The sequence below is a fragment of the Barbus barbus genome, assembly GCF_936440315.1.
Source record: "Barbus barbus genome assembly, chromosome: 24".
Lineage (NCBI taxonomy): Eukaryota > Metazoa > Chordata > Actinopteri > Cypriniformes > Cyprinidae > Barbus > Barbus barbus.
Genome location: NC_136752.1, coordinates 17405373 through 17428920, shown reverse-complemented (window position 1 = coordinate 17428920; position 23548 = coordinate 17405373). Strand labels below are relative to the sequence as shown.

The 23548-nt window shown below is 36.5% G+C and overlaps 1 protein-coding gene across 2 annotated transcripts; it reads right to left on the bottom strand.

The window, feature by feature from the left end:
* Positions 1 to 3257: 3257 nt before the first annotated feature.
* Positions 3258 to 22586, bottom strand: LOC306844283 (C-1-tetrahydrofolate synthase, cytoplasmic-like). 2 transcript variants are annotated; one of them, XM_079376288.1, is made up of 27 exons: positions 22376 to 22586; positions 22159 to 22265; positions 21017 to 21101; positions 20312 to 20371; positions 20179 to 20232; positions 19772 to 19908; positions 17897 to 17997; positions 16613 to 16749; positions 16272 to 16383; positions 16046 to 16173; positions 13208 to 13305; positions 12920 to 13093; positions 12590 to 12726; positions 12049 to 12095; positions 11855 to 11962; positions 11683 to 11757; positions 11494 to 11586; positions 11260 to 11394; positions 11117 to 11185; positions 10844 to 10955; positions 10083 to 10222; positions 9891 to 9932; positions 9629 to 9729; positions 9175 to 9352; positions 8543 to 8650; positions 8001 to 8153; positions 3258 to 4351 (listed from the first exon to the last, which is right to left on the bottom strand). In XM_079376288.1, exons 2-27 carry the CDS (start codon positions 22257 to 22259, stop codon positions 4280 to 4282), a joined length of 2757 nt encoding a protein of 918 aa, XP_079232414.1. In that variant the 5' UTR covers positions 22260 to 22265; positions 22376 to 22586; the 3' UTR covers positions 3258 to 4279. The 2 variants fall into 2 exon arrangements, with proteins under 2 accessions (XP_079232414.1, XP_079232413.1); XM_079376287.1 differs by having other exon boundaries at positions 22159 to 22268; positions 22376 to 22450.
* Between the last annotated feature and the right edge of the window lie 962 nt (positions 22587 to 23548).

The following is a 23548-nucleotide window of genomic DNA, read 5'->3' as shown; positions in this document are numbered from 1 at the left end:
TGATTTCACATGTGATCGAAATTTCTGACGATACGCCTCAGGCACTAATTCGTATGCTCTCAAAACCGCCGTCTTAACTACATCGTAATCGAGAGCTTGCTCAATTGGCAGTGCAGCTGAGACCTCTTGCGCCTTCCCTACAAAATTACTTTGCAAAAGTAGAACCCACATGTCTTTAGGCCATCGCAGCTTAGCAGCTATCCGCTCGAATGCTGTAAAATATGAGTCTACCTCAGTTTCTCTAAATGATGGCACCAAACGAATAAATTTACCTACATCAAAATCAGGAGGGGAGTCAAACGGGGAATCATAGGAGTTATACCTTGAGTTTTGAGCAGAATCCACTTCTGGCATTTTCACTGACACAGAAGGTAATCTGGATTGAGGCAATGGAATGGGCCTTTGCAGCTTTAAAGCTTCTATCTCTAACTTACGCAGTTCGATATCACGATCTCCTTTCACTTCTACCATACGTAACTTAATACGCTCTGCCTCACATTCTTCTTGTTTTAGCTTCAATTCAATCTCCTTTAACTTAATGGCTAGTAATGGCTCAGAATAAGGATCTTTGGGCTCCCTATTAGGATTAGAATCAGAAACTGCAGACTCCACCACAGCATCGGACTCTACCCCAACAATACCCTCCTCACCTGGTGGTACTAGAACGCCAACTTTAACTAGCTCTTCAAATAATTCCTCCTTGATTACCTGTTTACTCGCTTCTTTTGGAATATTAATATGAAAAAAATCTGCTATTTCAATTAAATCTTTTTTTCGGCAACGATTATATACTTCCCAAGAAGGATATAATGTGAACGAAACTAGATCAAATTCCATATTCTACACAGACTACTCCTCCCTCATCAAAAGTGAATCAGCCAGGCAAACAAATGTGAACAATGCAAAAAGAATGAACACTTACCTGAAAGAGTTGTCACACACGAAGACAAGTTTGCGATACTACAAATCAACAAAGGGACGAGCCCCCATTTTCTGTTACGATTTCCTGATTGGTCTAGGGGAGGAATGAAACAGTAAAAAGTGGATGGTGGTGAAATGAATGTGCAACAGCATAAAGCCACCCCGTCTCCAGACCCAGAGTTGTTTCACAATAACCACATAGTGATCTCATTCAAAAAAAAGTAGTTTTATTTACAATTTAGGCAAAAGAAAAATAGAGGTATCAAGTTCAGAAGAGGGTATAGCCAAAATAACAAACATAATCAATCTTACTCCTCATTAATCATACTACCTAAACTAAAAACAAAGAAAACCAAAGTACAACAAAATAAGCTTACTCCCTTGCTAGCATAAACAGGAGAAACAAAGTATGATTCAAAATAAATGGCACCCACCTCCCTACTAACCTCACAAAATAAAGAAATAAATAATTAAATAACAAACTTCAAATAAACCAAGAGAAAATGATCCATTAAGTCAAACAATGATTAACTATTAAAGGTAACACTCACTTCTGCCTTTAAAGTCTCAATCAGGGATTGAAATAGAAAGAGACTAAAAAGAAAACTACTTCACCAAGTAGTACACACAATAAAAGGTAGAGATACACGGTTCACTACTGGCTTCAACAAAGTCTCAGATCTGGGGTTGAAGATGGGTCCTTCATTGCTGCTGCTGCACACAGTCAAACCACCACCAACACAGCTCTGATGGTGTTTGCGGTTTAAATACTCCCAGCATCCAATCACAGCAGGCCATTGATTATCTGTATCAGGTGGAACCACTTCTCCTATGAAGAGAGACAGCACAGCTGAACACACACAAACAGAACCTTACGGCTCTGGACGTAACAATGAGTCATGATTTAGCCCTGCCCAAAAAATCCTGATCACGAAAATGGTAAAAACTGTTTAACGGTCTAACTCCACAATTAAGAACTACATAGTTCACAGTCTTTATAACATGTTTCAGCAATGCATTTCTAACATTTATAATGTGTTTACAAACAATTCTTAGAATTGACTTTACATGGACTTTAAGTGTGACAAATATGCAAAAAAAAAAAAAAAAAACAGGAAGGGGGCAAAAATATTTTCACGACACTGTATATAAACACCCCAAAACATAACAGTTCTTTACATTTTTGTTTAGATTTTCTAAACAAATCATTGTTTTTGTCTAGAAAATCATATTTAAAAAATAAATAAATATTTCAGTGATGGAGATCAATGGAGAAAAAAAATTAATAAATAATAATAAAAAAAATAATCACCCTAACCTAAAAGGGCTAAATTTGTAGACCACTCTAAAGCAGTGGTTTTCAAACTTCTTCCTGGGGACCCACAGCTCTGCACATTTAGCATATCTCCCTAATTTACACACCTGATTCAGATCATCAGCTCATTAGGTAAGAGCTCCATGAACTCAAATGAGTGTGTCAGATAAGGAAGACATGCAAAATGTGCAGAGCAGTGGGTCCCGAGGAACAGGAATGAAAATCACTGCTCTAAAGAATAAAGGTTCTTGACGCCATCCATTGATGGTTCCTTTCCATTCCACAAAAGGTTGTGGAAAAAAAGGTTGGTTATACTATTAAAATGTTCTTCACACTAAGAAAAAAAATTGTTCTTTTAATAACTGTTCACCGAAAAGTTATTTGTGGAACCAAAATCTTTTTCTTTTGCATAACTGCAAAAACTTCCTTTTGGAACTTTAATTTTTAAGAGTGTAACTGTTATTCTATGATACATAACAACTGAAAATCTAATCTGGCATTAAATGAAATGTCCGTGATGAGCAGATGGCACACAGAAATTAATTCTCATTTGGAGGCTTGCTTGATGTTTGCAAAAGACATATGTGCCAATATGACCTGTCATCTTATTTATCCAGGGTCTAATTTATATCTATGTCAGTAATAGACATTTCCTTATGGACCTTTTAGTCAGACAGCAGCCATTTTATCATTCAGGCATGTTTTAAACTTCGTTCAGAAGAGGGATTACTTCTTTCACTCAGGATATATATGACACAAGTCTTGACATCTCATGCATGAAATGTTATTTCAAGCTCAAAGCCACCAATGCTAATGCTCAGTGACGTTAGGTCCCAGAGGTCAGAGGAAAATATGCCCTTGAAAGCCACACCAGAACAGCAAAAAAACATACAAAGTACTCAACAAAGCTACCACATAAGTGTATTTAGGCCTGGCAGAGTTTAGGGTGCCTCATGATAAACCTGGTGGCAGTGTCTTGAACTAACCCCTGAATCAAACAGGCCAGATGCACACTCAGTATCCCACTTCACAAATATGGCTCTATTTTCATGGTGACAACATTCATTTTACAAAGCACAATGTCCTAAAATATGATAACACCTTTTATATTAGGGTTTCTGTAAGTACCTGGATACAAAGGTGTTTAACACGTATGAATTTAATACATTTTAAACCAAATTAGAACATAAACCAGCAATCTTTTGTTAAAACAGGTCCCCGAAATATTGGGTTTCATTTTTGATTAGCTCAAATTCAATATCAGCACAGCATGGTATACACACATGGTTTTACCCCATAGAAACAGAATGCTTTTCTAGCCACACAGCATCAGATAACTGTAAGGGACACATTGACAGTGATCATTGACTATGGGACGGCAGCAACGGCTGCTGGGTAACGTGTATTGAAGAGGAGGCTAAAAATAAACTGGACTAACAAGCTGGACAAATATACAATTATCCAATTATAGTTTACAATCAGGTTGGCAGCTTAGTATCTATAGCAACTGGAAACTTCATTAAATGGTAAGCCAAGATTTTATTGGAGTCAGATAAGATAGCATATAGAGTAAACATATAGACATTACGCTATCTCATATATTCGCACATTACCTATAAAATCAAATGTGGCTTTCAATAATATTGGCAAACTTTAGCATAATAGGGAAAATACTGACAGACAATTGGTTCTGTGTTGCTAAAGCTCAGTCACGGCTAAAAATATCATATGGATCAAGAAGCACAGTGTAATAACTGTGAGATCTGGAGTGAATTTCTAAAATACAAAGCAACATCATTTGTCAGTTTACAAATTTACACTTTGCTTTTTACAGCAGTTGCATGGAAATACTTAAAAATACCTTGCATGTTGAACAAACAGCGCTAGAATTTGATGCCACTATTTGACTTAAGAATATTTGTAGGTTTTAGAAATCATTTAGCCATGTTAAAAAAGAAAACTGCTACGTTCCACTTACTAAAAGTTGATTGGCCAGTAATTAAACCAATTTCAGCTTGCCCATCTTAGCAAGTAACCATTGCGCTACTTGCTGTCACTGTAAAGGTTGTTGCCATGGAAACAGGGCCACATGGGATCATCCATTTCTGTATTTGTCTGTTGGAGAGTTTGAAGAAATTAGTCAATCTGGTGTTATCATGGAGGAGTTATTTTGCTGTCATAATAATACACCCAATTATGTTTTTTTTCGCTCTAAGACAAGAAAAGCTAGCTGAAGCAATGAACAGAAAAATATAAATAAAAACAGTCCAACAATCTTAACAAAATCATGCTGAGCCAAGTTAACTATAACCGCATTTGAAAATGACTGCTACCCCGAAAAGCAGTTTAATAAATTGACTTACATTTGTAATCTGTAATGAACATAAATGTTGGATAAGGTCACTTGGACCACCAGTGGATTTTGTTGAACAGCTCATGTTCAGCACTGGCATGCAGCCTAGCAACGTGTCTGGATAAAAATACCCACAACACGTGTGACCAAATATTCTCTCTTTCTTTTCTGCACTGCAGACTCACCCGATGAGCGACTGACTGAGGTGGACAGAAATGAATCAATGACATCTTCTGACTAGAGGTCAACCACCTCAGTGTTCATGTAATCTCATAATTTTATCTTCCATTAGTGTGTTCAGCCAGTAATCATTAACAATGGTTGACAACAACAATCACTTGCTATTGTGTTTTTCCTTCCTCAGGTATGGGGAGATGATGTAATGTGATTGGGCTCATTTGATTATGTAGACCACCAGTTAAAAGTATAAATTTGTTTAGTTTCTTATAGTTCTGTTTAAATTAGTTTCAGAGACACATATCACATATCAAAGAAGTCTCTAATGCTGACCAAATCTGCATTTATTTGATGAAAACTATAGTAAAAGCAGTAATATTGTGAAACATGATTACAATTTAAATTGGCTGTTTGCTATTTACATAAACTTTAAAATGTATTATATACCTGTGATTGCAAAGCTGAATTTTCAGCAGTCATTATTCCAGTCTTCAGTGTCACATTATTCTTTAGAAATTCTTCTAATATGCTGATGTAGTGCTCAAGAAATAGTTCTTCTTATTATTATCATCAGTGACTAAACAGTTGTATAGCTTACAACCCGAATTCCAGAAATGTTGGGGTGTTTTTTTAAATTTGAATAAAATGAAAAATAAAAGAATTTCAAATCACATGAGACAATATTTTATTCACAATAGAACATAGAGAACATAACAAATGTTCAAACTGAGAAATTTTATAATTTTATGCACAAAATTAGCTCATTTCAAATTTGATGCCTGCTACAGGTCTCAAAATAGTTGGGACGGAGACATGTTTACCATGGTGTAGCATCTCCTCTTCTTTTCAAAACAGATTGAAGATGTCTGGACATCGAGGCTATGAGTTTCTGGAGTTTTGGTGTTGGAATTTGGTCCCATTCTTGCCTGATATAGGTTTCCAGCTGCTGAAGAGTTTGTGGTCGTCTTTGACGTATTTTTCGTTTAATGATGTGCCAAATGTTCTCTATAAGTGAAAGATCTGGACTGCAGTCAGGCCAATTCAGCACCCGGACTCTTCTACTACGAACCCATGCTGTTGTAATAGCTGCAGTATGTGGGTCTGCATTGTCCTGCTTAGGGGTGACCCCGAATAGTCGATGATTCGATGCTTTGATAGGAGGAGCCCGATTCGACTCCCAATCTCACAGTCGAATATTCGCGGGGTGTTATGATCATGCCATTTTAGAAATATGGGGGTGCTCAAATCTTTGATTTCACATAAAACTACGTTTTCTCCCAATAAGTTAATATACAGCCTATTAAAATAATGCTGTAAATAAGAATCTGAAAAGAAAGAAGCTTCAAATAAATATTTTAACATGCCTGAATAAATCCAATCACCCCTATAGATTTAAATTTCACTTTCCATAATCCGTGACCCACAGAGGAGCATCTTGGCGGCAGGGATTTAAATCTTTAACGATACTCAAATTGACACAGGTGAGTGAAAGACTGGATTTTTTTACAACTTGCCGATTTCAAAACATTTCAGATGGTTTTTATATCGTGTATATATTATTCATCTCGTATATGATGCATTTGGTTGAGTTGCCCTGCAGTAAAGCCCTTCATTGAAGTACAGTGATTATCTCTTCAGCGCGCGCAGCGCGGGCAGGACAAACAACAATGAATGCAGAATATTAATAACTATGACTGGGACTGTCATATACATAACATTATGATGAGAACACTATAATAATAAAACGCTGGGAAGTTTTAGAGTTTAGCTGCCGTGTTTCTGCACGTTGATGCATGAAGAACACGTCCACAAAAGGAGTTCATACAGAGCCGCGTAGACACGTTCATGACATGTCTATTTCGTTCAGATAGCCTATAAGTCGTAATATTAACATTATGTTGTATAGAAGTGTATTCTATAGGCTATGATAAATGATGAGTTAAATCCCTTTGATTAAAAACCTGCTATCAAAAGCTTCATTCTACTGGTCATCTTCAGCGCGCACAGCTCAAAACAGAAGAACATAACATTAATAACTACCATCATAACATTATAATGAGAGCACTATTGTAAATAAAATGTTGTGAATTCTTAGGGTTTTGCTGATGTTTATCTTTTAATCAAAACATTAAACATTATTTACCCCGTTTGTATCTGCGAGCCGTTACATTTTCCCTGTGTGTTAATGTCTGTGTCTGACTTGACTCTTGGTAATGTATTTTACCCCGCCCCCAAACATTTGATTTGACTGTCAGTCGATTATCGGCAAGATTCGAAAATTCCGATTCGACTATGAAAATCCTTAGTCGGGGACACCCCTAGTCCTGCTGAAATACACGTCATCTGGAGGGGAGCATACGTTGCTCTAAAACCTTTTTATACCTTTCAGCATTCATAGTGTCTTCCAAAACATGCAAGCTGCCCATACCGTCTGCACTTATGCACCCCCATACCATCATATATGCTGGCTTTTGAACTGAATGCTGATAATACACTGGAAGGTCTCCCTCCTCTTTAGCTCGGAGGACACGGCGTCCGTGATTTCCAACAAGAAAGTCAAATTTGGACTCGTCTAACCATAGAACACTTTTCCACTTTGAAACAGTCCATTTTAAATGAGCTTTGGCCTACAGGACATGACGGCGCTTCTGGACCATATTCACATATGGCTTCCTTTTTGCATAATAGAGCTTTAGTTGGCATCTGCAGATGGCACGGTGGATTGTGTTTACCGACAGTGGTTTCTGTAAGTATTCCTGGGCCCATTTAGTAATGTCAATGTCAGCCTCTGCCCATCTGACCTGATGTCGATTAACTTAATTAGTTGCTAGATGTTCTCCCAGCTGAATTTTTTCAAAATTTCTTGCTTTTTCAGCCCTTCGTTGCCCCCATGCCATCTTTTTTGAGACCTGTAGCAGGCATCAAATTTGAAATGAGCTCATTTAGTGGATAAAAGTGTACAACTTCTCCGCTCTATGTTCAATTGTGAATAAAATATTGGCTCATGTGATTTGAAAGTCTCTTAGTTTTCATTTTATTCAAATTTAAAAAGTGTCCCAACATTCCCGGAATTCCTTGCTAATTAAAATAAATTAGGCTGTCCTTAAATTTAGAATGTGATTAATTATTATAAATATATGAATTATATTAATGTATAATAATTATAATTATATATTATTATTATGAATTAATATATCTAGTTCTAATATTATAGATATGGAGTATAAAGCTCACCAGTTTAGTCAGACAGCAGAGGAAACCTGCTCCAGCATTGGCCTTGATATCAGCTATGGGCAGCATGAAGTTGATAGGCACTCCCTTCGACATGGGGTCATTACTCAAGGACAGGTGTGTCTTAGCTATGCAAACCGGCAAATTCCCAAAGCCCTTTAAAAGAGGAAAAACAAAGATGATTAAAAAAAAGTGGAATAAGACAGAATGTTACACTGCCTCAGACAGACAGGCATACACATCATGTTAAACAGCCAAACTCATTCCTCCAAAACTCTGTTACACAAAATTTTCCATCCACAATATTCCATACAATGTTTTATTTAAAAACTCTTAGCTGATTCTGCTGATTAGTCCAACCCACATCAATTAACAGAGTATAAGTATTAATGTTTTAGTATATACTGTATTTGATGACAAACAAACACACATGTTATGTTCTATAAGTAAACAAATATCTGAGAGGTTTATGAATAACTGTTTCTTAGGCTGCTATATTAATATATAATTAAACAGACTTACTTTATAATGAAAATTAACCTTACCTGTTTTGTATAAAGTGCAAGCTTTTCTTTTGCTTTTAGAGACAGCTCAATATCTTTTGCACCATACATCTTTTGTGCCACAGTCCTTAACTTATCTGCAGCTGGAATCTGAAAATAGTCATTTATCTGTGTTTAATAATGCATTAGTATGAGTAATGGATTTTGGCTTTATTCCACCAGTAGAACCTTACTGTACTTAATACAAACAGACTTTCTCCTACTCTTAATTTGCTATGAAAAGTTTTCATGCTGGTTATATTTAGGCTTTGTCAATTAAAAAGATTTCATGCATTATAAAGTCATTGGCTGGTAATGAAACAGCTCTATATATAAAGTGTTAATTGAGCTCAGAATATGTGTGGGAAAGAAGAGCACAAAGACACTGGGTAATACATTTTTTTTTTTTTTTTGAAAGTAACAAACTAAAATCGCTCCACTGTACACTTAAGGAATTTAATGATGACCCAAAAACAAATATCCTTTCACTTCTACCACCTAGTTATTCAGCTGATGCTTTTACACAAAGCAGAGTACAGTACATTTTAGAATCGGTTTCAGTTATACAAGTGGGATTTAAACCAACATTTTTTTAAGTTGCAAGTGCAAATCTTACCCACTATGCCACTTCTCACCTGTGTGTCATAGAGGAACCTGAACTGTCCAGGCAGTTTAGCAGCTCTCTGGACAGCTTCTGCCAGAGCCAGCGCTCCAGCGCCCCCATCAGACCAGTTAGTGCACTGCACTGCTTCAAAGGCTCCAGCTTGCCTCGCCTGGCCACACACCAGCTCCAGCTCAGCGTCAGTGTCGGAGCTACGCCAAATACAATCAAAGCCCATATTCACACACATTCACTCAGAGTAGGAGTACTGTGTGTGGTTCAGTTTGGCTCGTGAGCATACAGTTAGTGTACAAAGGATAAAATGTAAATATTAGATTATAATTCGAGATATATGAGTGAAAAAGCATAAAATTGTACACATTGGTAATAATCCCCGACATGACCCTGCAGAAGATAAAGCGGAAAATGGATGGATGCACATTGATAATAATGTGACAGCACTTTTGGTTTGCTGTTTGATATTCTACCTGAATTTGTTGACAGCTACGATCACTGGCAAACCAAATACTTGTGCATTTTCCACCTGTCTCTTCAGATGACAACAGCCTCTCTCCAGCTGCTTTAGGTTCTGTTTTGCAGAAATTATATCATGTAAAATATACTAAACTCATCCACTCACTGTCAGAAATGTCATTCAAATTTTCTTACAGTAATATGGCTTAACCCTTACAAATATGAACATTCAGAATTGTACATAAAATGGTTACAGAACTTGAATGAGTGTACTACCTCCTGTGAATACTCTTTTGGAAGGGGGAAACCAGCTTGGACCTATAAACAAGAAAGAAAACAAGTGTAAAGACAATGTGAGATATTGTCTCTGTGAGAACAAGCACAAGAGTGCTTAAGCACAACCGATGTGTTACAGGCTCTAGTGAAAACATAATGAAAACTGTCTATAAATTTGTGGGTCTGACTCACAGGGGGGGCACCGCCATGCATCTTCAAGGTACGAACAGTGGCCACCATCACTACCACATTTGGCCGCAGGTCTGAGTAGCGACATTTAATGTTGAAAAACTTCTCCAAACCAGTGTCAGCCCCCTGACCAGACTCAGTGACTGTAAAGACAGGAAAGAGTAGATTAGACAGTGTTTGAATATATAGACAGTTTGTGCATTGTTTTTATTTATTTTTATTATTTTTTTGTTTCTATTACACAAACCTAAACCTAGATATAGTGATAATACACTATGGTTCAAAAGTCAACACAATGCAACAAGGTTGCTCACCAAGGCCCAAAAAACAGTAAAAATTGTATTTAAATTCTAAATTTAAAATTGTATTTAAAATCTTTGTTGGTTTCTATTTGAATACATTTTAAAATGCAATATATTCCTGTGATGGCAAATCTGAATTTTTAGCAGCCATTACTCCAGTCTTCAGTGTCACATGATCCTTCGGAAATCATTCTATTATGCTGATTTGTTGTTCTGGGAACATTTTTTATTACTATCAAAGTTGTAAATTCAATTGCACTATTAATAACCATATTTACTGTCACGTTTGGTCATTTAATGTGTCCTTGCTGAATAAAATAATTCATTTTTGAAACTTTTGAACAGTAGTGTATTTATGCAGAATGTACAGCATTACATAATTATAAGAAAATGTTTTAATCTATATCTATCTATCTATCTATCTATATACATATATATAAATGAACTAGATTCCTTCTTCACCTACAAAACCTTTGGATCCAACCATTTTTAAAGCCAGTTTGTCTGCCAGAATAGAAGGACTGCCTTGGGCAATATCAGCTAATGGGCTGGCGTGAAGAAACACTGGTGTACCCTAGAGAGAAAGACTGAGATGTGCTGAGACAGAATCTGACAGAGCTGAAATAAATAAATAAGAAGAATTCTGTGTGTAGTGATTCTAAAATATTTACACAGAAAAAAATGACAATGGCATTTTCAGTGGACATAGTAACATTTTGCGCTATTAAATCTTACCTCTACAGTTTGCATCAAGACAGGTTTCAGGGCATTTTTCAATAGCATGGCCAATAGACCACTCACATCCTGTGATGACAAGGTTGTGTAGATTAGATCACACACATACAGACACACACAAACACGTGAACACACATACTGACTAAATCCTCAGTGGTGACAGCATCTCCAGATTTGTTAGTAGCTACTACTATCTTGGCCAGCTTCTGCTGCATCTCCTCCACACTGCTGCTGAGTGACAGTATAGCCATGATCTCATTTTCCAGAGAGCCAGGATCCTGAACAGCACAGACACCCATTAAAATGAACAAATCACCCTCAATTACATTATCAAAAAAGGCACTAGGTCAAACTGAAATTATGACACAGATACATACTGTTGCAGTGTCTGGGTCAATGTCTAATTGGACAAAACATCTTATCTCAGTTCCTGTGAAGGTCAAGGGGTCGGATTTCTCAATGCCCAGTTTCTACAGGTCATGAAGGACACAGTGACCATGTAATCATACTTCTGCAATGGATTTGAAATGAATATCTTACCATAGACTGTGTTTTCTATGATTTACCTTCATTCGGTTGAGCTGTGCTGGAGAAAAGGTCCTTTGCCCCCTTCTGAGAGGAACCAACAGATCAAACAAAGCCTGCAAGATTTAAATGTGTGAGGTCATACCAAATGCAAACTGTACAAACACATGAGTATAAACACACACACACACACACACATCTAACAAATCTGACCTTCTCAGAGAGCTTGGCCTCATAGTGAGCATGTGCTTTAATAGAGTCCATCACCACTTTACTGGCAGCAGAAATTAGCTCATTTTGACCTGAAGATTGAAGGCTGACCTGGGATCAAAGTGGTTGAAAATATTCAAGTTCCATTTGATGAAATATACTTTAAAATGTCTGTTGCAAAAGGGTCTCAAACAAACCTCCTCCAACGGGATAACCTGAGAATATCCACCTCCAACAGCAATCCCTGTGAACAAAATGAACCCATGACCTCAAGTGAAAAATAAAAAACAAATCATATAATAAACTTGTTATAAAGGCCTGTTTTCGTCTCACAGTCTAAAATGAAATGGGTAGGCCTAATTGCTAGTTTTGTGAATAAAATTTTTAAGAAATATGCCACACTGTGAGCTATAAAGCTGCACTTCATGAAAAATCATCAGCAATGATTTAATAGCATAATTCTGATTTAGCATCTCAAAATTTTTTTTTTTAATCTCATAATTTAAATTTGTGTCACAATTTCATCGTAATCATAATAATTCTGTCTTTGTATGACTATCGACTTTATATAACTGTTTGTCAGGGTTTTTCATCTTATAATTTTGTACTTTTAATGACTTTAGAAGTCGTAATTATTACTTAGTATGTACTAAATTTTGATTTTTTTCTTATTTAGTGGAAATTGGCTTCCATAGATATAATCTTGGAAACCTGGGGGAAAAAAAGTTTGTCCCTCACCTCTAGCACCAAACCAGCATCCTGGGGAAGGCTGTTTTACGCAAGCAAAAGCATTGATATTTAGGTGGGCTCCCAAAGCCTGGGCCAGTCCAAGAGCGGTGGTGCGCTTTCCCTCGCCCAATGGAGTAGAAGTAATTCTGGTCACAGTAACAAAACGAAAGATGATTTTTTTTGTCGAATTGCTCGATGACAGAGCTTAAGATGGATGTTAATGCAGTGCGTGATCCACGCTTAATGAAGTGTTGTAAGATCCCATTTGGCGCTTGTGAAATGTTACTACCCTATAAGATTATGCTAATGCACATAATTATATTTCAGGATGCATCCTACCCAGTGACAACCACATATTTCCCATCAGGCTGTTTCTCCATGCGCTTCAGAGCATCCAGTTGTATCTTAGCTCTGCTCCTACCATATGGCTCCACTTCCTCAGAAAACAAGCCCACCTCTCTTGCAAGCTGACCAATTGGTTTGCTTTGACATGAACAGGAGACGTCAGCATCACTGAGAAAATGCAATAGACATTCACATGGGTCAGTAAGAGTCACAAAAGTGTCACTTTACAGAATATGCTTTAATTAACCAATCTTTATATACGCATGCATGCCAAAACAGTACCTCGGCTGAGGCTCTTGGGGTTTCTTCTTTGTGTAATCTATGTTCCATTTTCCTGGAGTGTATGTCTGCAGAAACCGCTTTGCACTTTCTACTGTATTCTGGCCAAAATCCAAATGAGAAATCAAAAGTATTTGTAAAAAGCCCTTTCATACTGTACAGTATTGTTATAAGCATGGTTTTTTTAATGTTTGAAAGAAGTCTCTCATGCTCACATAGGGTTCATTTATCAGCCAAAATTCAGTAAATACAGTGATACTGTAAAATATTATTTCGAATTAAATGATTTTTTTTTAAATGTAATTTACACCATGATGACCCCAGCAGCCATTACTCTGTGTACATTTTTTTTCCAGATTTTGTGATAAACATGAAGTTCAAAAGAACAGCATTTATTTGAAATGGAAATACACGTATGTTCTAACATTATAAATGTCTCTTGTAACTTTTGATCAATTTAATGTGTCCTCGCAGAATATAAGTATTAATTTCTTTAAAAATGTACTGTACTGACTCTAAAACATTGAACTGTAAAATAATTTTATGATGCCTAAATTCAATTGTAGCATTTAAAATTATTGCTTTTAGTCTTTTATTTTGACATTTATTTATACAAAATAGAAAGAAAAAAAAAATTAAAAGTTAAAAGTTTTTTAAAAAGTTTTTTTTAAATTTGAATAAAATTAAAACTAAAAGAATTTCAAATCACATGATCCAATATTTTATTCACAATCGAACATAGAGAACATAACAAATGTTGAAACTGAGAAATTGAAGAGTTTGTTTTTTCTTTGACTTATATTTCATTTAATGATGCGCCAAATGTTTTCTATAGGTGAAAGATCTGGACTGCAGGCAGGCCAATTCAGCACCCGGACTCTTCTACTACAAAGCACTGCTGTTGTAATAGCTGCAGTATGTGGTTTTGCATTGTCCTGCAGAAATACACGCCGTCTGGAGGGGAGCATATGTTGCTCTAAAACCTTCATAAACCTTTCAGCATTCATAGTGCCTTCCAAAACATGCAAGCTGCCCATACCGTATACACGTATGCACCCCCATACCATCAGAGATGCTGGCTTTTGAAATGAATGCTGATAACACGCTGGAAGGTCTCCCTCCTCTTTAGTCTGGAGGACACGGCATCTGTGATTTCCAGCAAGAATGTCAAATTTGGACTTGTCTGACCATAGAACACTTTTCCACTTTGAAACAGTCCATTTTAAATGAGCTTTGGCCCACAGGACACGACGGTGCTTCTGGACCATGTTCACATATGGCTTCCTTTTTGCATGATAGAGCTTTAGTTGGCATCCGCAGATGGCATGGTGGATTGTGTTTACCAACAGTGGTTTCTGGAAGTATTCCTGGGCCTATTTAGTAATGTCCATGACAGAATCATGCCGATGAGTGATGCAGTGTCTTCTGAGGGCCCAAAGACCATGGGCATCCAACAAAGGACTTCGGCCTTGTCCGTTATGCACAGAGATTTCTCCAGTTTCTCAGAATCTTTTGATGATGTTATGCACTGTAGATTATGATATTTGCAAAGCCTTTGCAATTTGACGTTGAGGAACGTTGTTTTTAATGTATTCCACAATCTTTTTTCACACTCTTTCACAGATTGGAGAGCCTCTGCCCATTTTTACTTCTGAGAGACTCTGCCTCTCTAAAGCCCTATTCGGACGGTAATTGTTTCTCAGGGGGACGCAAGTGATTTTCACCATTTACAGGGGGTAATTGGTCATTTGAATGCCGTCCGAATCCAGGATGTTGGTGTTTTTCTCACACCACCCCCGTAAAAATCCCCAGCCAAATTACCTACTGTTTTTTGACAAACACCAAGGTCGTGTTGTAATTTAATTGCCGTCCGAATCCACATCTATGAGTTTACGAGAAGAAATCGATTGAAAATTCAGTGTATAAACCCTTTTTGAGCACTCCCAAACAGCTTAAGGTAACTGTTGTATGTCGGTGTAATTTGCATAGCCTACATATTTATTTCTGAAATGCTGGAAAGTATTTAAAAGAACAGTAGTTCTTATCTGCTCCACCACAGCGACTGGGAGCAGAAAGAGAAGAAAAGCACGTAAAAATTCGAAATGAGTCTTTATTATGGCAGCAGCAGGTAATACAATGCAATACAATTTTAAAATGTGTATGAAAATAATGAAATAATAAATAGGATTATATTATAAAATATGCTTGGAATAATAAGAATACATTTTGTATAATAATAAGTATTTTAAAATACATTTTACACAATAATAAGAATAAATTTGTAACTAAATTTCATTTTATTTACAGCAGACATTCATGAGACTGGTCACGTGATCAGCGTGTTCCCGGGTTCGTAGGATCACAGAACTCACTCTTATTGGGAATAAATCGCCATCCAAATCCATGAGTTTTATCACTGAGGTGATATGTAAATTTATTTTTTTACAGACGTTCATATGAGAAACAATTACCGTCTGAATCAGGTTTAAGACATCCCTTTTATAGCTAATCATGTTACAGACCGGATGTCAATTAACTTAATTAGTTGCTATATTTTCTCCCAGCTGAATCTTTTCAAAATTTCTTGCTTTTTCATCCCTTTGTTGCCCCCGTGCCAACTTTTTTGAGACCTATAGCAGGCATCAAATTTGAAATGAGCTCATTTAGTGGATAAAAGTGTAAAATTTCTCTGATTAAACATTTGTTATGTTCTCTATGTTCGATTGTGAATAAAATATTGGATCATGTAATTTGAAATTCTTTTAGTTTTCATTTTATTCAAATTTAAAAAAACCTCCCAACATTTCCAGAATTCGGGTTGTATTTTCCCTGATATGATACCTTCATCAGCATGGCTACCGTCATGGGTCCGACTCCACCAGGCACTGGGGTGATGTATCCAGCTCGCTCTTTAGCTGAGGGGTAATGCACATCCCCCACCACCCGTTTCCCACTGGCTTTACTGCGGTCTGTGGGACAGTCAAAGGTAAACATGTGAGCTAAAACCAGCAGCTATTTGATATTCCATTACTGTTTCAAACAAGTAGATAGAGATAAGCAGAGAGACCTGGTATATGATTGATACCGCAGTCTATGACCACCGCCCCCTCCTTCACCCACTCTCCTTTCACCATCTCAGCTCTGCCAGCACCCACAACCAAGATGTCTGCTCTGCCCACCTAAAGAAAACAAGATGCTCAAAGTTACTCCAACATTCACCTACTCCTTCGTTAAACCGGACTGCATGCCAGGTCAAGGTCTGTACTCAATATCAATAAAGCAAACATTAAATTTAACAACAGAATCATGAGTTCTTCTTTGTTGTAAAATCTAGCTGAAGAAATGCTCCTGTTCAAAACTGGGAAAAGAGATTTCAAATAGAGCATGAGAGAAGCAGATGAAACCAACCTGTTCAGCAAGGTCAAGGGTCTTTGAGTGACAGGTGGTCACTGTGGCGTGATTCCATAAGAGCAGATCGTGCATTGGAGCTCCAACGATCTTACTGCGGCCGATCACGACAGCATTCTTCCCCATCACACTCACACCTGCACACATGAATCACACTTGCTCCGTTCCAAAACCCAGTGAGCATTTTAATGTGCACTGTGGACACTAAGCCTGTTCTAAAGGTCTCATTTTAACTGCGCTGCCTTGTTTGAGCCAAATTGTAAAGAAGCATCACATGTATATTTTGTCAAGAAGGCAGAATGCTCAGCATAAAGAAAATAAAAATTCTGGTTGTACATTAGAGTATACACTACTGTTCAAAAGGTATGTATGCATTTATTCATTTTATTTTATTTTAATTTAATTGTTATTTTATTTTATTTAGACATTAATACTTTTATTTAGCAAGGATGTATTAAATTGACCAAGAGTGACAAGATGTTTATCATGTTACAAAAATGTTCTATTTCATCAAAGAATCCTGAAAAAAAGTATCATGGTTTTCTCAAGACTTTTAGGCAGTACAACTGTTTTTGAAATTGATAATCTGATAAACGGTTTCTTAAGCACCAAACTAACAGATCCTTTAGAATCATTTCTGAAGGATCATGTGACTGTAATGGCTGGTAAAAAAAAAGTTTGCCATCAAAGAAATAAATTACATTTTTTTAAACTGTAATAATATTTCACAACATGACTGTGCTTTACTTCATTTTTTGATCAGATAAATGCAGCCTTAGAGAGCATAGAAGGATTTACAAAAATCTTAAAATAATATTTTACCAACCCCAACTTTTAAACAGTAGAGAATTTCCATACAAAACAAAGTACCAATAAAATATGGTCTATAATTAAAATGAGGTATTGTACCAAATATTTTTATTTATTTCTATGCTTCCATGTAGGCAGTAGGCAGCAAAGAAACTCTCTGGGTTTTAAATCAGAGCTCTTTTCTTGATCTTTCTGCAATGTGCCCTTTCTGACGCACATACATGTGCTGCTAAAAAAAGAATGTTCTGGATCCTTCTTTTCTTTCCTTAGGGTGACGGCTCATTTCACCACCCAGTCATCAGACTGCACCGCTCTGTCTGTGTATGTGTGTATATATATATAGATTTCACACCTATCCAATCACCCTGCACACTGATTGTGCTGTTGTACGAAGGCCCCCTAGACAATCATGCTATGATTCTGACTGATGAGAGCTAGAGCTCATGGGTAGCGCTTCACAAGATTTCTACCCACCGGTCTGACTGATGAGCTCCATACAGCCATTAGGAGTGCATGGGATGAAACAGTCGCCCAGGTCTCCACGAGACAGCTTCCCTGCATTTATACTGGTCAGGCTGAGAGGAAGACACATTAAATAATATACAGTTACAGTGTTCTGTGGAGGTTTTAAAAAAAATAAAAAATTGGCTATGCATTAAGGAAGGTTTTCTGACAATTTGGCATTTTGTAACACCTAATATGGCAACTGTAACCTTTTGGAAAGAGGCACGTTTCTTAGTTTTATCTAAAGCAGGAGTAACATTTTTTTTTTCTTGCACCAACATTAAAAATAAAACAATTTTACAGTGTGATTTGAGTTAAAGGATTAGTTCACCCAAATATTCTGTCATTCATTACACACACTCATATCATTCCAAACACATAAGACCTTCATTCATCTTCTGAACACAAATTAAGATATTTTTGATGACATCTGAGAGCTTACTGACCCTCCATAGACAACAACGTAACTGAAACAATCAAGGTTTGAAAGGTAGTAAGGACAGCATTAAAATAGTTCATGTGACTAGTCAGTGGTTCAACCCTAATTTTATGAAGCTTCGAGAATACTTTTTGTGTGTAAATAAAACAAAAATAACTTTATTCAACAATTTCTTCTCTTCGGTGTCAGTATTTGCAAGGCATTCACAAGAGTACCATGACAAATGCGTGTGGTACTGCTGTGTTCTGACGTAGAACCCGGATACTCTGCGCCTTGTTTACAAGCAGAGGAAGAAGCACATTGTGTATAAAACAGTCTTCGTAAACATGTCTGAAGATTTTGACAGAGAGGATGTCTTATAATTTTTTGCCCAGCCTTACTTAATCGAACCAATGAACTAAGAGAGATGGATATTCTATGGCAGGATGCTGACTCTTTGTGCACAAAAAGTATTCTTGTAGCTTCATAAAATTAGGGTTGACCCACTGATGTCACCAGTGGTCGACCGATATATCGGCATACTATTTTACTATCTGCTTACTACCTTTCTGGGCCTTGAACATGTCAGTTGCGTTGCTGTCCATGCATGGTCAGAACACTCTCGGCTCTCACAAATCTTAATTTGTATTCTGAAAATTAGTGAATGTCTTACAGGTTTGGAACAACATAAAGCTGAGTAATTAATGACAGATCTTCATTTTTGGGTGAATTAACCCTTTAAAGAAGCAAACTGACAGCATTGTTGCAAGATCGTATTACTGATTTGAAATATGTTTTTGAAACAATCTTGACAGTTTTGGAGATTTCAGTCTTTCTGCGTCACCTTTCCTATTAAACGTTTCCTATTAAAATGACAGCCAGCAGCTTCCAGTCAAAAAGCTCAATATAGCTCCAGCCAGTAATCACAATAAACACATTTTAAATCACATACGGTAACACAAGTGATCTATTCCCCATAAGTATGCTGCATAAATCTGATGAAACTCTCATAGGATGTCTCAAGAGCCTGCAGGTGTATATTGCTTATTTGTGCAGATTTTAGACTCAAAACTATTTGCCCTCAAAACTATTTTTACTAAGATAACTCATCTGAAATCAGTAAAAAAAAAAAAAAGGCCAATATTCACACACATCAACAAAAAAGGCCTTTGGCCTTCTGACTTTTGAGTGGAAAAAACAGATAATGGAGCCAAATATAGTGATTAGACCTGGAAACTAGACCTAGCAGAGGCCCAATGGATCAAACGATGGGAAAAAAGGGTGTAAAATGCAACAACCTGACCGTGTAAAGAAAAAAGTATGCACTACCTGTCTATTCTAGTTAGTTTATCAAGAATAAATCCACTATCAGGCCCATTTTTGCCATCTTGCTTCTCAAACGTACATTTCAAGCAAATAACACCTACCCATCCACATCTTTCTCTGGGGCCACAGCATTGGTTACTTTCTCTGTGTTTATTGTGTTGATGGAGTCAAGCGGTAGTTGTACAATGAGGCCATGGACCGCAGGATTCTCATTCACTGCAACTATACTTCGCAGCACCTTAAGAAAATCAGTGGGATCAGCCTTCAGAATCCAATCCTTTTTGTCACAAAAATATTTATTTAATAGCTCAGAATGCATTTATCTATTCCAAACTCTGACCAAAACTAGATCATAATGAACTGCATGGTTCAAAATTAATTTGAACTGAAGATGTCCAAAGGCTCTAATTTTCATTATAACGAATTGCAAGTAATGCCGCATGGACGTATAAAGAGAGAAAGGATGCAAAACAAGACCAGCTTATTGCTTGGGGCTTGTTTCTCTTACTTCATCCTCTGTGGCTGTCTCGGGAAGTCTAATGTGGTTCGCATTGATCCCAATCTATGCAGGAGAGGAAGACAGTGTCAGCAAGAGGTTTATGATAAACATGATTTCTGTTTATTAAATCAGTTCACTGAACCTCAGCCGCTGCCTTGAGCTTCATGCTGATGTAGAGGTTTGAGTCATCTCTGTCCCCAACCTACAACAAAACACAGGGTATATGAGTGCATGAAAAGAGTACAAAAAGTAAAAAATGTAATTGATCTTGTGTATAAATGAGATATTTTTAGTTAAATACTTTTAGACATTTTTACACTTGTATGTCCTATAAAAACAGAATCAGCAAACAACTCACGAATACATACACATTATAAAAATATTTGTAATATATAATATTGCTTTTTGTTATGGAAATATCTTAATGGTCAAAAATGTTTTGACCAAAACAGAGCAAAAATATTTATAAGAACAACAAAACAACAACACAATTCAGGCAGTGAGATCATTATGGTCCAAGATACGAGTCACAAACCATATAAATGTTATCTTATCATGGTGACCTTAAACTAACACACCTTACTTTCACGTTGCACACTTATGCATTTATCAACACATGACCATGAAGCCATAGGGAGATTATCTATTTTAACACAACACCCACAACCGTGAGAGAAAAGAAAATGGCACATTACCAAATGACCATCTGGAGTAGAATGAAAGAAAAAAATAATAAATAAGAAAGATGAGTCAGATTATCAGGAGATATAAAAAAATGTATACAGCAAGCTATCACCACAAGGTTTATTATACGGTCCAAAATAATGAGCGAGAGGTCCAGACTGACCTGCAGGACAACCAAGCCGGGCCTGAAGCCTGAGAACTGATTCTTCATCTCTGCTACATCCTTCTTCAGTCGCTCCTTCACCTGTCTGGACATAAAGTGAAGAATGGCATTAAATCTAACTAAAGGGTCTAACTAAAGGGTATTTTAAATTATTGTTTGATCTCAAATAATAAATGAACACATGTATTTAACAAAAGTACTATATTAAGTTGCTATCCTAAAGCCGAACTTCACCTAAATGTTCTAATGTCCTTCTCATAAAGTGTATCAAGTACAATTAAAATAATATGATATACATAGATAATGATTAATAACAATGGGAGTGCAATGTAAATATAAAGTATGTAAATAATTATATTAATGGATTATCATCATTACATATTATATACTGAAGTTTGGGGTCTGTAAGATTTTTAAATGCTTTTTAAGTCTCACCAAGGCTAAATTTATTTGACAGTAAAAAGAAATATTATGAAATATCTTTACAATTTAAAATAACTTTTTAATTTATATATAATTTTTATTTAATTCTATAATTTATTTAAAGCCACAATATATGATATAATATATAAATATATGTATATAATATATACATAAATATAATTTATGTATATAATATATTTTAAAATGTTATATATTCCTTTAATGGCAAAGATGATTTTTCATAAATCATTACTCCAGTCTTCAGTGTCATATGATCTTTCAGAAATCATTCTATACTGATTTGAAACATTTTATTATTATCAATGTTGAAAATAATTGTGCTATTAAATATTTTTGGTAGAATTATTTTTTCAAGATTTTTTGATGAACAGAAAGTAAAAAAAAAAAAAAAAAATCATAAAAGTGTCATGTTTGATCAATTTAATGCGTCCTTGTTGAATTAAATTATTTCTTAACAAAAAAAATATAAAAAATACGGACCCCAGACTTTTCAAAGGTAGTAGTGTATATATTGACTTAATAATAAATTATTATATAATTTAATAATTACATTTTAAAAATGAAATGAATATATCATGAGCATAAAAATGCAACACTCAATTTATACAATTTGTAACAATTCTCTGTATCCAAAAAAGGAGATCCTTGGCCTAAAAAGGCACCTGATCCACCTGATCTGCAGGGGCCCTCAAACTCACTGTGCAGTCTTGTTTCCAGATACAATGGTTGCCATGGTGCACTGGCTGTCCCGGTATCTCAAAGCTCCTCTGCGGAGCACAGAGGCAGTTACGGCAAACATCTCCAGCTACTGAGCACAACACAGTGGCAAAGTTAGTAAGAAAACATAATAGAGAGAGAGAGAGAAAAAAAACACCTGAAAATAGAGTTGCTTCGGTATTTTACACATATCAAGACCTGTCTTGTTGGAAAATGTAGCCTGCACAGCCACCCCTCCCTCTCTGCTTTCTTCAAGTGTCTTCTCTGCTGTCACAGGAAACTGTGCAGTGTGCAGCTCCCAAACCAGAGTGTTATCACTGGATCCAGCTGCAGCATTCCAGACTATTCCACCACGAGTGGGCAAGCAAGCTGGTAAAGGAGCCCTGTCAAGGCTGCAAAGCTTAGACAAGCTCAGCCAATCACATGGTTTGCGGAAAAAGCATGCACAGGGCCAAAGAGGTTAAAATACAACTGCTGTGCTGTGGAGGAAGTGGGCTGTGTTCCCCAGCAAAGAGCCAGGCAGCCAATCAGGGATGCTTTGAGCTGGGACAGGAAGTCTTGGGACTCTGAGCTCTGTCTCCTCCTCTTCTTTCTGCCTGTGAAAGAACTCCAGCATGTGATTTCCAAAACGGAGTACCTCCTTCTCAAGCCTCTGTAAGCAGCCCAAAGCCTTCAAAACAGCTGTCAATCCAACAACATCTGGGAGGAGTCTAGTGCAAGAAGTCTAAACACTCGATTTTTGTTCAAGTGCTGCCTGCAAATAAACTCATACAAGCATTTGTTCGTTTCACGGAATTTCTGCCATGATGCTGAAAATGATATAGGGGCACTGTCTTAAAATTTTGTAAGTTTGCAGTTTTATAGATTTCATTGGCACTCTTTAAAATGCATTTCAGGCACAACCACAGAAAAACTAAATTATTTAAAACATATGCATATGATATTACATATCTCACATATGCAGTCCGAGTGGAGAAAATGTAGACAACAGAAAACTCCAGGAACAGCTTTCTGTAAAAAAAAACAAACAAAAAAAAAACGAAATGGTTTGTTTTTTGTTACTTTAGCGCCCTCTAGTGAGAAACTGTTAAATAACAATTTGAAATGTTCACTCTGCAGACACATTCCTTTTAATCCTAGCCCACTGATGGGCGTTCATTCACTTTATTTTTGGCAGATTCTTTTTGTCACACTTTTACACAATGCCTTCACAATAAATAAATCAAACTAAACACAGTATAAATCAAAATACATTTTTATTCATTCATTCACTCATTCATTCATTCTTTTTTTCCCAAAATGTATGAATATTGCTCAGATGTGGTGTAATTTCCAACACAACCAACAATTTCATCTTAATACATAAAACAA

What these genes read in the sequence shown, in the direction of transcription:
- LOC306844283 (XM_079376288.1), bottom strand. Translation starts at nt 22,259, where the DNA reads ATGTTTGCCGTAACTGCCTCTGTGCTCCGCAGAGGAGCTTTGAGATAC. An exon ending in TCTGGAAACAAGACTGCACA is followed by an intron (nt 21,102 to 22,158) that starts GTGAGTTTGAGG and finishes CTTTATGTCCAG; the next exon opens with ACAGGTGAAGGAGCGACTGA. An exon ending in GGAGCTCATCAGTCAGACCG is followed by an intron (nt 16,750 to 17,896) that starts GTGGGTAGAAAT and finishes TCATGTGTGCAG; the next exon opens with GTGTGAGTGTGATGGGGAAG.